Raw genomic sequence first — 13,396 nt, forward strand, 5'->3', positions numbered from 1 at the left:
CGTATTTTGGATGTTAGGCCCTTATCAGATAGATCATTTGCGAATACTTTCTCCCAATCAGTAGGTTGCCTTCTCATTTTGTTGAGGGTTTCCTTTTCTATGCAGAAGCTTTTTAGTTTACTTTTCCTTTTGCTTCCCTTGCCTGGGGAGACAGACCCAGAGAAATATTGCTAAGGCTGATGTCCAAGAGTTTACAACCTATATTTTCTTTTAGGAGTATTATAGTTTCAGGTCTTACATTTAGGTATTTAATTAAACATTTTGAGTTTATTTTTGTGTATAGTATAAGATAATGGTCCAGGGGCGCCTGGGTGACTCAGTGGCTGAGCATCTGCCTTTGGCTCAGGTCATGATCCTGGAGTCCCTGGGATCGAGCCTGCTTCTCCCTCTGCCTATGTCTCTGCTTCTCTCTCTCTCTCTCTCTCTCTGTCTCATGAATAAATAAATAAAATCTTTAAAAATAAATAATAAACAAACCTTTTTGAAAACCCATTAAACATGTGTTGAACCTATTGTCGTCATTCCTTTTGATATTCCAATTGTCTCATTTCCTTTAAGTTGGCTCCTGTGTCTTGACATGAGTTCAATAGCTTTTGATACCTTCTTTGCTTTTTGATCCTCCAGGATATCTCAAGCTGTGTAGCCCCACAGATTTGGAATCATGTATTTCTCCAAGGCAGTTTGAAAGGCCATGTTTTTATGCTAAGAAATTTGAACATTTCCCTGAAAGTTGTGGGAAGCTATTTTAAAGCATGGCTTGGAAATCAGATGGACCAGCTTTGCATTTCAGAAAGATTTCTTTGGTAGCTGTATGGGGGGTAGAATAGAGTGGAACCATGCTAGAACACTGAAAATGAGTAGAAATCTACTGAAGTTGAGCTCAGATAACGGGAGTGAAGACGGGTTAGTGACTGGTTGATGGGGGATATTGGTTGACGGGAGGAAGAGGGAGAAACATTGTCTATGCTTTTTACCTTTTTGACTGAATGGTTGGTGTTGCTTTTTGGAAAGGGAAAAGAGTAGGATGGGAAAGTATGGTCAATTGGGAGGTACGGCATTGGAATCATCCTGGGATCTTTGGAAGGAGAAGTCTAACAGACAGTTAACAGATACCGAGTGCTTTAGGTCAGTGTGAGATGAGCAGATTCATGAATAGCCACAGTCAGACCTTGGATTAGGATGATTTCTCTTAGTCTGTGAAGGAACAAGAAGAGAAGACCAAGGCTAGATGGAATCTGGCACGCCCGGGATGGAGTTCCTGCGTCTAGTCCAGGCTCTAGCATGACTTGATGAGCAAGTTAGCAGATCATTCCCTTTCCTTGATTTCAGCTTTTCCATCTGAAAAAGCAAAGTGCATTAGTGGGTAGCACTTGCAGAGAAACACAAAGTCGGTTTGGAAAACAGGAAAGGGCATTTGTAAGTGACACTTAAGCATGCCTATCATTACATATTCCCTTTTCATACTCCTGTCCTCAAGACTCTTGGTGCAATTCCTTTGGAGAAGCGGGCTTTGGGTGCAAGTTTCTGAAGTTTTTCTCTCTAGCCTGAACGTGCAGCCCGGTTTTTGTTCCTATTTCTGCCACAGCCCATCAGCTCTGTCAAGCCGATCTGCATGGAAAAGCTGTCCGTGAACCAGGGGAGTGGTCAGTCCTCTGGATACGTTCTTTATGAGACTATGATCATCTCTGGTGGCCTCCTTACCACAAAGGGTCATCTTCAAGACCGAGGTCAGGTAGGGCACAACGGATGGGCCCCGGTGGCACTCCTCTGCGAGTGGAACCCCGTGCTGTTGCTGAAGGGAGTGTCTCAGTGGTAGTCAAATATTTTCCACTTTCAAAGAATCATCAGTGTTTCTTACCCTATGTCCCTTCAGTGAAATGTTTGATCTGTAGGCTACCGAGGTGTGTAGCCGTTCCCGGGGAGCCACCGGGTACCCCCGGAGCCCTTGGGAGTTGGTGGAGTTCTTTAAAGGAGACCGGGTGGAGCTTCGGAAGTGCCTGTGCGGTCTGCAGCATCCCTGCGTTCACACGTCCCCTTCCAGTGGGCTGAGCTCTCATTTAATTCTCAACCCCCCCCTCAGATGTGCAGACGGAGGAGAAGCCTCAGAGAAGGGAAATGCCTCCCTGAGGGTATTTGACTGAGAACAGCAGAGCCAAGGGTAACGGTCACCATCCGACTCCAAGCTGGGAGCTGGCGGGTTCCTCGGGTCCCAGACAGACCCTGCTCTTGCCCCCACTGCAGCGTCCGTGTCACCTTCTTCCTGAGTTTCAGGTCCCCTGCCCGAGCCTCCAGGCCTCCTCGGCCTCCCCGGGCTGCACACCCAGGTCCCTGGTTTGCTGAACATTCCTCTTCACTTAAACACGTTCTACTCGCTTCTCACACTCATCTCCTCTAAAACCAAGCTCATTAGTTCCTAAATAGAGCTCATCTTATGCCCCTCACATCAGCTCCTGGACTTGCAGTCCCACCACCCCGGGGGGCACCGCTCCCCTCCCCTCCCTCCAGCCCTGTCCTGGGCCCTGCGTGCCCCGTGCGTGCCGCTGGGCCTCACCAGCACCTCTGGGTCTTGCCCCTGCTCTTAGGGCCCCCAAACCGAGCCCCCTGTTTCAGAGCCACCGTGCCCCTCCTCCTCGCTGCACCCCCCTCGCCGTGCCCCCAGTTTCCCTCCCAAGGAAGGAAAATTCTTAGCAAGCCGGCCCCCCTGCCTGCAGCCTTCTGTTGATTTTTCCTAGTCACCTGTCGTCAGGTTGGCGACCAGCTTGGACCCTGCTGGGGTCCAGGACTTGCCGCTCCCTTCTCTGCGCCTCCGTGACGTTCCATCCACAGCTCGTAGTAGCTCCCGGGGAGCGTCCTAGTAATTTCTTGGTGTTACTCTCTGAGCTCCTCAAAGGCTGGAGTTGCACTTTAAGCTTGGTGACCCCTTGACCAAACCATTCAGTGGGTGTTCAATAAATAGAGAGTATGTAAACCTTGTAATTAGACTCTAAATAGGTTACAATGCGAATTCTGTATGGTATCAATATTTGTGTTTTTAATATCTGTGGATTTCAATTTTTATAGTTTCCTGGTCAAATTTCATTTGAAAATTATAACCTGACTCAAATAACCTAAGGGGCAAATTTGTATCCTTCTGTGGCCCTGCATGGCTATACCTGATATAATAGGTAACAGAATAGGGAAGGATTTACATCCAAGTTATTCTTAAAATGGGAAATAGAGATGCCCTGTGGCTCAGCGGTTGAGCATCTGCCTTGGGCCCAGGCCATGACCCTGGGGTCCCCGGATCGAGTCCCATGTCCGGTTCCCTGCATGGAGCCTGCTTCTCCCTCTGCCTCTCTCTCTCTCTGTCTCTGTGTCTCTCGTGAATAAATAAATAAAATCTTTAAGAGAGAGAGAGAAATAACGGTGGTAGCAGGCTCTTCAGAGAAGAGCCAGGAGAAACCTGGAAGATTGGATCCATTATGGAAGTGAACCCATGCGGGCGAGGCAGACAGATGCCTCCCGTGCCTGGAGCCCCGTCTTCCCTACGGCCGTCACTTCTTTCACAATATCCATCCCTTACCTACCTTCCTTTGTCCTCATTCCCTGCAGGTCTCTTCAATTATTCTTTCCCTTCTTGCCCTGTGGTGCAGCCAGGCCCAGATTTGGTATATTTGGCATCAGGACGTCCTTCTCTGAACTTTGCCTCCTACATCTCGTGACTGTACTGCTTTGAATGTGTTGTGTCTTTGTGGACGCATAGTCAGCTCGTAATATTCCGGGAGACAGAGTTAATCATTCCCCTGAACCTGCCATTTCTTTGCTTTCCCAAGGACCATTTTATCCCTTTCCTTCTGAGGACCTAATGGCACACTCCTCTTTCTTTGGCAGGTGTTTGTGGATGACATTTATATAGGAATCCTGGACCATTCCACTAATCATCTGACCATTCCCACAAAAATGGTATATGATCCAGGGTTAACGAACTAATACCCCAGCGCCCAGGTTCAATTGTAAGCGGGGCCTGGCCCTGTGATAGCTTATTTTCTCCTCCGCTGTTCTTTGGAATGTTCCTTGCATGAGAACCCAACAGGGGTGCAGGAGAGCCGTTTCTAAAGTATAGGTGTATATGCTTTGGGTGAGCAGAACTCCAACGTGTTGGATATTTGCTGCTCAGAAAACTCTGAGCAGGTTGGTCACCAGCCTCAGTAATGTCTTGTGAAATGTTCGAGTGACTTTTCTAAAAGGCCTAGTAAGGGGGTGGGGGTGAGGGTGGGGTGAGTAGGAAGAACAGGAGCCCAAGGGTTTACCTGGCCCGAGCTGGAGGCCTGCTGTCTGTCAGTCACCCTGACCACAACCTCATCAGAGTGCAGAGGAGACTTAAGAGGTCTGCAGAAAAGTCCCAGCGTTACCCACTCTGGCGGGTCTGTCTTGGACAGGTCTACAAGAATAACCCAACGCTGCGGATCCTGGTGGAGAATCAAGGCCGCCTTGCCTATGGGCAGAACATCAACAAGGAGAGAAAAGGTGGGATCCCTGGGTGGCTCAGCAGTTTAGTGCTGCCTTCGGCCCGGGGCGTGATCCTGGGGTCCCGGGATCGAGTCCCACGTCGGGCTCCCCGCATGGAGCCTGCTTCTCCCTCTGCCTGGGCCTCTGCCTCTCTCTCTCTCTCTCTGTGCTTCTCATGAATAAATAAATAAAATCTTAAAAAAAAAAAAAAAAGGAGAGAAAAGGTGGGCTCCCTTTCTTCCAAGGGTGGAGAAGCTTGAGACCTCGAGGCACTGAATTCCTGTTGCTCCTAACCAGGCTGCAGACAGTCATGGCCCGGTCCATGGCTTGGCAGACAGCAGGGTCCCTTGGCGAGCGAGACAGCTGTATGTAGAGACTATGAGGAAGTCTTGCTTTGATGGGAAAGGATGATGGTGCCTTCCCTCAAGGGTGTTCTCTAATTTCCAAGCCAGAGCACTGCCTTTCTCTTCCAGGGGGTTTGAAGAAAGCTGCAGGAGAAGCTGGTTAGAATCCCTCCCTGGGAACTTTGATTTTTCCTTCTCTGGAGCTCAGTGCCTGCATCCTGGGCTCCCCCGGGCTCCTGGGCACAGAGTCACTCATACCTTCCCTCCGCTGCTCCAAGTGTTCTGACTGCTGTGCGGGCCGCACCCGGCAGGAAGTGTGGTGACTTCTGCATGGTTAACGGGGGACGTGCCGGCCCACTCGAAGGGTGCATGCGGGTAGCAGATGGAGGACCTTATGGAAGACCTTGCAGAAACCTTCTGCCCGATGAGGCCAGGAACGCATCCTCCTTCGGGGGAACCTTGGCCACAGCCTGTTGACATCTCTGCGTTCCCATCCCTGCTTGCCTTCTTCATGTTCCCTTTATTCCCCCCCTACAGGTTTAATTGGCGATATCTATCTGAACAATTCTCCTTTAAGAAAATTTAAAATCTACAGCCTGGATATGAAAACTAAATTTCTACGAAGGTGGGTGCCAGACCATTGAGTCCAGGCTCTTGATCAAAGATGGTTCCCATTTACAGATGGAAAGAAGCTCGGAGGCCACGCAGACTAACCCCCTTAGTTTTCAGATAAGAGAGGCAAGATCCGTAGTGTTGAAGGAAATAACCCCGAGTTTCGTAGTTGCTGGGACAGAGTAGGGACCATGCCCTCGTTCGTCCAGCCCCTGGCCTGCTGGTTTTGCTTTTCTTCCCTCTTGCATCGTGCCCCCTAGAGATGTGTTCCTGTGCTATCAGAGGGATGCTAGGCTTGGGCAAAAGGGGGGCTTACCTCAAAAGTCACAACTGCCACACAACGAAGGGCATGACCTTTCCACTGCTGTTTGACTCCCTCTCAGGGACCTTCCTAACATCTGGAAACCAGTCGTATTCAAACATCAGGGCCCTGCCTTCTTCCTTGGTATCCTGAGAATGGGTAATTACCCCAGAGACACTTTCATAAAAATGGAGGTTAGTGATTTTCTCCCCTGCCCATCCTTCCCGCCCCCATCCCCAAAGGATATTTGAGAAAAAGCTCCTTGGTGCATGGGCCTGTCCTGTGAAAGGAAATGTAAGGTCTCTGGGACACGAACCACTGCACAGCCGTCTGGAGGCCACCCCTTCCCTGGTGTTGACAAGGGTGAGAGGTGGAAACTTAACAACTGTGACAGAGACCTTAGTTTGTTTTAGTGGGGACAACCGTAGACTGCAGCGCGTGAGGAATGTAGTGAGTGTGACCCCCCTGCCCCAGACATAATCCGAGCCCTTTAGGACACACACATCCAGTCTGCAGTGGGGAAGCTGAGATCCTAACGCACACGAAGTTCTGCGGGCCCAGTGTGTTTTGATGAATGCCTGATGGTCCGTGGAAATAACCCTACCCTGGCTTGGGACAGATAAAGGGAGGGGAGTTAGAAGTCAGTGTCGCCCTTCTAGAGGCCGAGGTATTGAGCCCACCCCAGGCCAGGGGCAATAGCATAGAACTGTCCAGGCGACATTCTGTTTAAGGCCATGTGTGGTAAGCCACTCCATCGGGGCGTGTCTGTGACCATGATCCGGTGTGGTGATGGAGGGCGTGCGTGTGAGCCCGAGGGTCATTATATCTAGAATCCTCCATTCCAAACTTTTTAAGGGCTGGACAAAAGGTGTAATATTCATCAATGGACAAAATCTGGGACGCTACTGGAATATAGGTCCCCAGGAGACCCTCTACCTTCCAGGACCCTGGCTTCGTCCTGGATCAAATGAAGTAAGCTCCGCCACTACACCCCTTTCATCCCAGTCCACCTTGTTCAGCCTTTGCCTTGCAAAGAGTCAGAACTTGAATCTCACGGCCACCTCACCTCCTTCTTCTTGACAGATTATTGTGTTTGAGGAATTTAAGCCCGGCCTGCAGATCCACTTCACAAATATGTCTCATCTAGGTATGGTTCCCTGGAGGGCAAATTGCAGCATATGAGACCATCCTTCTGGGTCTTTCTAGCTGAGCTGGAGATAAAGAAGATAGAACGTACTGTCTTCCGGTAACCTGAGCCCACCTCCACTGCCTTTGCATGGTGGCCAGGTTTTCTCGTATACCCGACACAGCCCTACTCATCACCTCCCATTTCCAAATGACTCAACCTAGCTCATTCCTCCAACAGACTAGCTCAGCTCCCTGGGCCTCCCTTCCTTCCAGACATTTCCACTGTGCTTTCTGGATCCCTCCCTCATTGTAAACCAAGGTCCCAGCATTTCCCACTTCTTGCCTTTTCTGAAACCCGTTTCCTGCTGCCTGACATGTGCTGTCATGTCTGATGATTCCAAGGCACTTTTTCAAGTACTGTTCCTCAGATTGCCAAAGGGAGGGACCGCATGGCCCAGTCGACACAGGTGAGAAGGTTGCAGACTCTCTGCCCCTCGTGGATACCTGGTGTCTGTACCCAGCACCCCCCCCCCCGCCCCGATCCTTATGTTGGGAGCAGGATCCAGATGTCCCTTTGGAGAATCACTCACGTTCCCTTCATTAGAGTCTTGGTGGGACTGATAATCACGTTTCCCTTTCTCCCCACCTGCAGCTGTCCCTCCATGCCGGGGATGGGCATGTGATGCACAGTAGGCCGATCAGACTTTCTTTTCCAGGATATTGACTCTTGAGTGGTGTGACATAACGTAGGAAATGGATTGCGATGAGTCACTTCAACGGTGGGGCTGTGAGCAACCCACCCGTCCTGACACCTCCGTTGCTGCGACTACCTTGGCTTCTCCACTCTCCCAATCCCTGCTTTGGGCTGACCACCCACTTCCTAAGTTGCCAGTATATTCCTCTTTGGGCCTGGGTCAGCTAACTTTTTCTGATGCTCCTAATGAAATCAGCCTACTCCGTGCATGCCCTTTGTCCTGTTGCTACAATAAAGGCTGCTTGACCACCAAATAAAATGCTGAAAAAATGAGATACTCAATACTTGACCCCACGAGTGTAAATTTGAAGCAAAAGTGATCTTTCAAAGATATCAAATAAAATGTAAATGTTAATGCAGTTCACTTTGTGTTTTCAATGTATTAAAAAAAAAAAAAATAGGTAATTTGCCTTGGCGCTTCAGCGCTTGTTCCATACCCTTCCACTGGCGTTGCCGGGGTCGGGGGGAGCCTGCTTCTCTGACATTTATGGCAACCAACCGCCTGGTCAGGCGCCTCCTTATCACCGTATTATCCTTTACCCACTTCTTGGCTACCAGCTTTGGTGTCTGACGTGCAGCTGTGCTCGATTCCATGCTGTGCTCCCAGGCCCTGGGTGCTGCGAGCCGCCCGAGCCATAGTGAGAACACAGGGAGCCACTTCAGTGTCGGGGTGCACTGACTGTGGCACAGCCTGGGCAGGCAGAGGGGAGATCGGAGGCACTTCACTTTCTAGAGCTGCTGCAGATTGCAGCCCGGGATAAAGTGGCCCTGGGGCTGGCTGGCAGGCTTTTGGGCAGCTTGGGAGGGTGGGACTTGGCACTACATCGGGGACTGTTGGGGAGGCTAAGCGCGGCCAAAGCAATCGCAGTCAGACCTCAGGCCAGTCACGTAAGAGGCTGCGGTCTTCCCAGGGTCAGGACCTGAGTCCACTCTTTCGTCTGCAGATGCCAGGGGCCCAGCAGCACCCATGTGGGCCAGGACTTCTGCAGCCCCAGGAGGTCACGGAACAGGATCTCCCTGCTTGGTTCTCCCTTCAGCCTCTACTCCACTGCCGCACGTCTCAGGCCAAAGCTGCCGGGGGGGACACAGCAGGCGCGCAGCAGGGCTCCTTTCTGCTGTCTCTCGCTTTCCCTCCCACATCACCTGGGGAGTATCAGTGGTCCCCCAGGTTAGCCTCGGACTTCCAGGGAGCATAAGCTTTCATGTGGACATCACCAGGAGGGCCTGTTAAAACATGGATTGCTGGGCTCCCTGGGTGGCTCAGCGGTTTGGCGCCTGCCTTTGGCCCAGGGCGTGATCCTGGAGAACCGGGATTGAGTCCCGCGTTGGGCTCCTGGCATGAAACCTGCTTCTCCCTCCTCCTGTGTCTCTACCTCTCTCTTTTTCTCTCTGTATCTATCATGAATAAATAAATAAATAAATCTTAAAAAAAAAATAACATGGATTGCTGGGCTCCCTGCCCAGAATTTCTGGTTCAGTAGATGTGAAGTGGGGCCTGAGGATTTGCATTTCTACCGAGTTCCCAGTTGATGCCAGTACGGGACCACACTGTGAACACCTCCGTTAGCAGAATCTCAACCCATCTCAACACTATTACTCTTCTGGGCCAGATCATTCTGGCGGAGGGCAGCCTGGTACTGCGGGGTGTTGAACAGCATCCCTGGGCTCTGGGCACTACATGCTGGTAGCACAACCCCTAGTTGGGACGGCCGGAATGTGTGCGGTGTCCCCTGGGGGCAAAATCCCTCCCGGTGAGAAATGCCACCGAGCGAACCGGGTTCTCCCAGTTGGAAGCGATGCCTTCCCCACCCCACAGGAAACCGCCAGAGTTAGGGGACTCCGGGATCAACTCTGTATGAATAAAAGGCAAAGATGACCGAATTGGGGAAATCCTCTTTCAAGACCATAGTCTGTCTATGACTCTGTTTTTCTTCTTCATAATCCTAGTTCTGAATGCTAAACAGATTATTCTTTCTTTTTTGTACTACTTTTAAAAGGAAAATGGATTCCTAGGGTAAACTGGGGTTAAAATCCTATATGGGATTGTCTGAAAAGAAAAATCCCATTACATTTCTACAAATACTAGTCCCCTTATGTTTATAAACAAACAAGCACAATATGATGTGATGCTGTGAAAGGTACAGCTCATGACTGGTGTCTGGTCTCCATGATGCCACAGGGTCCAGCTAATGTAGACATCGTCTCTCCGAATCCATGCTATCCTACTGGAAGAAGCTTTAAGGGTGATGTAATCCGCCCCCCCCCCCCCCGCCTCAACCAGATGTGTTAGTGCCTTGGGTAAAAAACCAGGTTACCTAATAGCCTAACTGCAATTTCTCTACCCAAGTGAGCTGCGGTGTAAATATTTGTCCTTCTTTAATTGTTGTGTCTTTAGAGTCGATCAGTGTTAGACACAGAGACACTCAAGCAAAATTTAGGGATTTTGAATATTTGCACCAAGAGTCAAGGATCCGGAAAGACTTAAGAAAGGAGCTTAATGCTCTTGACCTGTGTAAGACTGGTTCTTCAGTTTGGGCGTATATCAGCTCTCCTGGGGAGCTGCTGAAAAACACAGGAGTCCAGGCTTACTGAAGCAGCATGGGGCCTATGCTTCGTAGTCTTACCGCGTTCCCCAGGTGATGCTGATAAACTGAAATTTGAGAACATTGCTTTAAGGCACTAAGGTACTAGTTCTAAACTTGGCTGCACATTGAGACCCTCTGGGGAAGTGTTATAAAAATGATGTTTAGGTCCCATCTCCAGAGGATTTGGTAGGTATGTATACCTATCAAATATACACTATCTCTGCATATCACTATACTCTGCAAGTATAGTGCAGATATTGAGTTAAAACAATATTCACTTAAGAATAAAATCAATAAGCTCTCACTGTTTTATGAAAAAAAATTTAAAGTGTACTCTTAAAAAGTTCAGTGAGAAATATATCATTGTTTTACATCTTGGCTGGATTGGGTGATAGTTGGATTCTCAGATCGGCTTCTAGATTCAATCTGTTGTGATAGGTTGTTTTGATTGAAGCATATGAAGAAAACCCAGCCATCTGTAACTTGCAAAAAGGAAGAGTATTTTAATAGCCTTACCAGGCAACTATCATGGATGTTCTTCTTTGGTATTACACCAAAATTTTACAAGAGGTAGTTTCTTAATGATTATAGAAATGTGGAATCTAAAATCACATAAACTTCTTGAGCTCAGTTACATTAAGATCCACTAGTCTAGTTGGCATGGACCTTTCACTCAAGAATGATCTAGTAACATCATGCGTTGGTTCGCTGAATTATTCCAATCTTCAAAATATTGGCACATTTCAGCATCGAATAGAAAAAACCCACAGTTGTTAATATCATCACCAACGTCACAGATGTCTTTCAAGATCTGAGGAGCTGTCAAGGTACTGGTGGTGGACAACAAGTTTTCCAAAATACTAATTTTTAATTGAAAGCTTGAGTTTTTCATTAGCAGCAAATACCGTCAGTTGTTATCCTTCAAGTGACAGCTTCACTTCATTCTTTTTTCTCTGTCTCTTTTTTTTTTAAAGATTTTATTTATTTATTCATGAGAGACACGCAGAGAGAGGCAGAGACACGGGCAGAAGGAGAAGCAGGCTCCATGCCGGGAGCCTGACGTGGGACTCGATCCCAGGTCTCCAGGATCACACCCTGGACCGAAGGCGGTGCTAAACCGCTGAGCCACCCAGGTTGCCCATATTCTCTCTTTTTATTTTTTTTTTTTTATTTTTTATTTTTTTATTTTTATTTTTTTATTTATTCATGATAGTCACAGAGAGAGAGAGAGAGGCAGAGACATAGGCAGAGGGAGAAGCAGGCTCCATGCACCGGGAGCCTGACGTGGGATTCGATCCCGGGTCTCCAGAATCGCGCCCTGGGCCAAAGGCAGGCGCTAAACCGCTGCGCCACCCAGGGATCCCTATTCTCTCTTTTTAAATAAAAGTTTTATTGAGACATAATTTACATAACATAAAATTAATCCTTTTAAAAAGTAAAATTGGGGATCCCTGGGTGGCACAGCGGTTTGGCGCCTGCCTTTGGCCCGGGGCACGATCCTGCAGACCCGGGATCGAATCCCACATCGGGCTCCCGGCGCATGGAGCCTGCTTCTCCCTCTGCCTGTGTCTCTGCCTCTCTCTCTCTCTCTCTGTAACTATCATAAATAAATAAAAATTAAAAAATAAATAAATAAATAAAAAAATAAATAAAATGTAAAATTGAGTGGCTTTTAGTATATTGAGAGTTGTGCTGCCACCACTACCATCTAACTCTAGAGCGTGTTCATAGCCTCCATACCCATAGCGTCACCTCCCGTGTCCTCCTCCTCCCAGCCCCTGGCCACCACTAGTCTGCTGTCTATCTCCATGGATTTGCCTATTCTGGACGTTTCATGTAAATAGAATCCTACACTATATGGTCTTTGTGACTGATTTCTTTCACTTGTTATCATGTTTTCAAGGTTCATCCATGTTGTAGCAAGTATCAGAATTTCGTTCATGGGGGCACGTGGGTGGTGCAGTTAAGCATCTGACTTTTTTTTTTTAAGATTTTATGTATTTATTCATGAGAGACACAGAGAGAGAGAGAAAGAGAGAGAGGCAGAGACACAGGCAGAGGGAGAAGCAGGCTCCATGCAGGGAGCCCGACGCAGGACTCGATCCGGGGTCTCTAGGATCACACCCTGGGCTGAAGGTGGCACTGAAGCTCTGGGCCATCCGGGGTGCCCAAAATCATTTTTTTTTAATGAATTTCATTGATTATTTTGGCTGAAGAATATTCTATTGTATGGATAGACCACATTTTGTTCATCCTTCCATCAGTTGGTAGACACTTGAGTTGTTTCCACTCTTGGGCTATTGTGAATAGTGCTGCTTTGAACACTCACGTGTGAGTTTTTTGTGTGGACACGTATTTTCATTCCTCCTGGGAGCAGCGCTGCTGGGTCATATGGTAACTCTATGTTGAACATCTTAAGGAGCCGCCAGACTCCTTACACGCTTCGTAAAGACATTTCTCCGTAGCCTCCTCGGCCCCACTCCCCACTCCCCACTCCATCCTTAAATCCTGATACCTGCCCTTCCGTCACTGGGCTGCTGTTTCCTTCCACACCATGTCAGCTAAACGTGGTCATTACTTCTTTGCATATTTTGTGGGTTGGGCTGGGAAACTTGCTAGTATAGATCTTGTCAGGCAACAGGAGACAGAACTGCTGTATTTTTCTCTATTTTAATAATTTTTAAAAGGATGCACAAAAAATTCTTTCAACGCTTAATGCATATGCAAAAGACATTGCAATTAACGATTCTGTCTACATGTGAGGAAAACAAAATATTAGGAAAGAGAAGACTCTGGGGTTGTTGCAATTCCAAAATAAGTAATTTACTGTATTTAGCTCCTGGTAAACAGGTAATCAATGTTTCCTTCTGCTCCCCAGGACATAACATGAGAGACTACCGGGAAAGGAAAGGAATAGAACACCTCGCAGACATGCTGATGTGGCAAAATTTACGCTAGAGTTTTAATTCTTATTATGCTAAGGAGAAATTTTATTTACGAAAAATCCTAGAGACAACAAATACCGAAAAACCCCCAAACCCCACAAATGGAAGAGTTGTCACTTAGCACATGCTTCTGGTTAGATTGAAATTTCTGGCGTTCATTCCATTACTTCAGAAAGCTTTGTAGAGCATCAGGGAATCCCGGACATTATTTAAAAGAAAGTGAAGGTGAAGAACCTTCT

The 13,396-nt window shown here is 48.1% G+C and overlaps 1 protein-coding gene across 10 annotated transcripts in view; it reads left to right on the top strand.

Annotated features, from left to right (window-relative positions):
* The window catches only part of LOC144311562 (beta-galactosidase-1-like protein 2), an 85,037-nt gene extending 77,051 nt beyond the window's left edge, over nt 1-7,986 (top strand). For 9 of the 10 annotated variants that reach the window (XM_077894252.1, XM_077894248.1, XM_077894246.1 and 6 more), the window contains exons 15-22: nt 1,586-1,732; nt 3,871-3,942; nt 4,419-4,506; nt 5,370-5,457; nt 5,828-5,939; nt 6,601-6,717; nt 6,829-6,892; nt 7,590-7,986. In XM_077894252.1, the coding sequence (XP_077750378.1) occupies nt 1,586-1,732; nt 3,871-3,942; nt 4,419-4,506; nt 5,370-5,457; nt 5,828-5,939; nt 6,601-6,717; nt 6,829-6,892; nt 7,590-7,597 (696 nt within the window). In that variant the 3' untranslated portion in view covers nt 7,598-7,986. The remainder of the gene's footprint in view (nt 1-1,585; nt 1,733-3,870; nt 3,943-4,418; nt 4,507-5,369; nt 5,458-5,827; nt 5,940-6,600; nt 6,718-6,828; nt 6,893-7,589) is intronic. The other variant, XM_077894244.1, reaches the window with a different exon arrangement.
* Nucleotides 7,987-13,396: the final 5,410 nt, after the last annotated feature.

Source organism: Canis aureus, chromosome 3 (genome assembly GCF_053574225.1).
Source record: "Canis aureus isolate CA01 chromosome 3, VMU_Caureus_v.1.0, whole genome shotgun sequence".
Classification (NCBI taxonomy): Eukaryota; Metazoa; Chordata; class Mammalia; order Carnivora; family Canidae; genus Canis; species Canis aureus.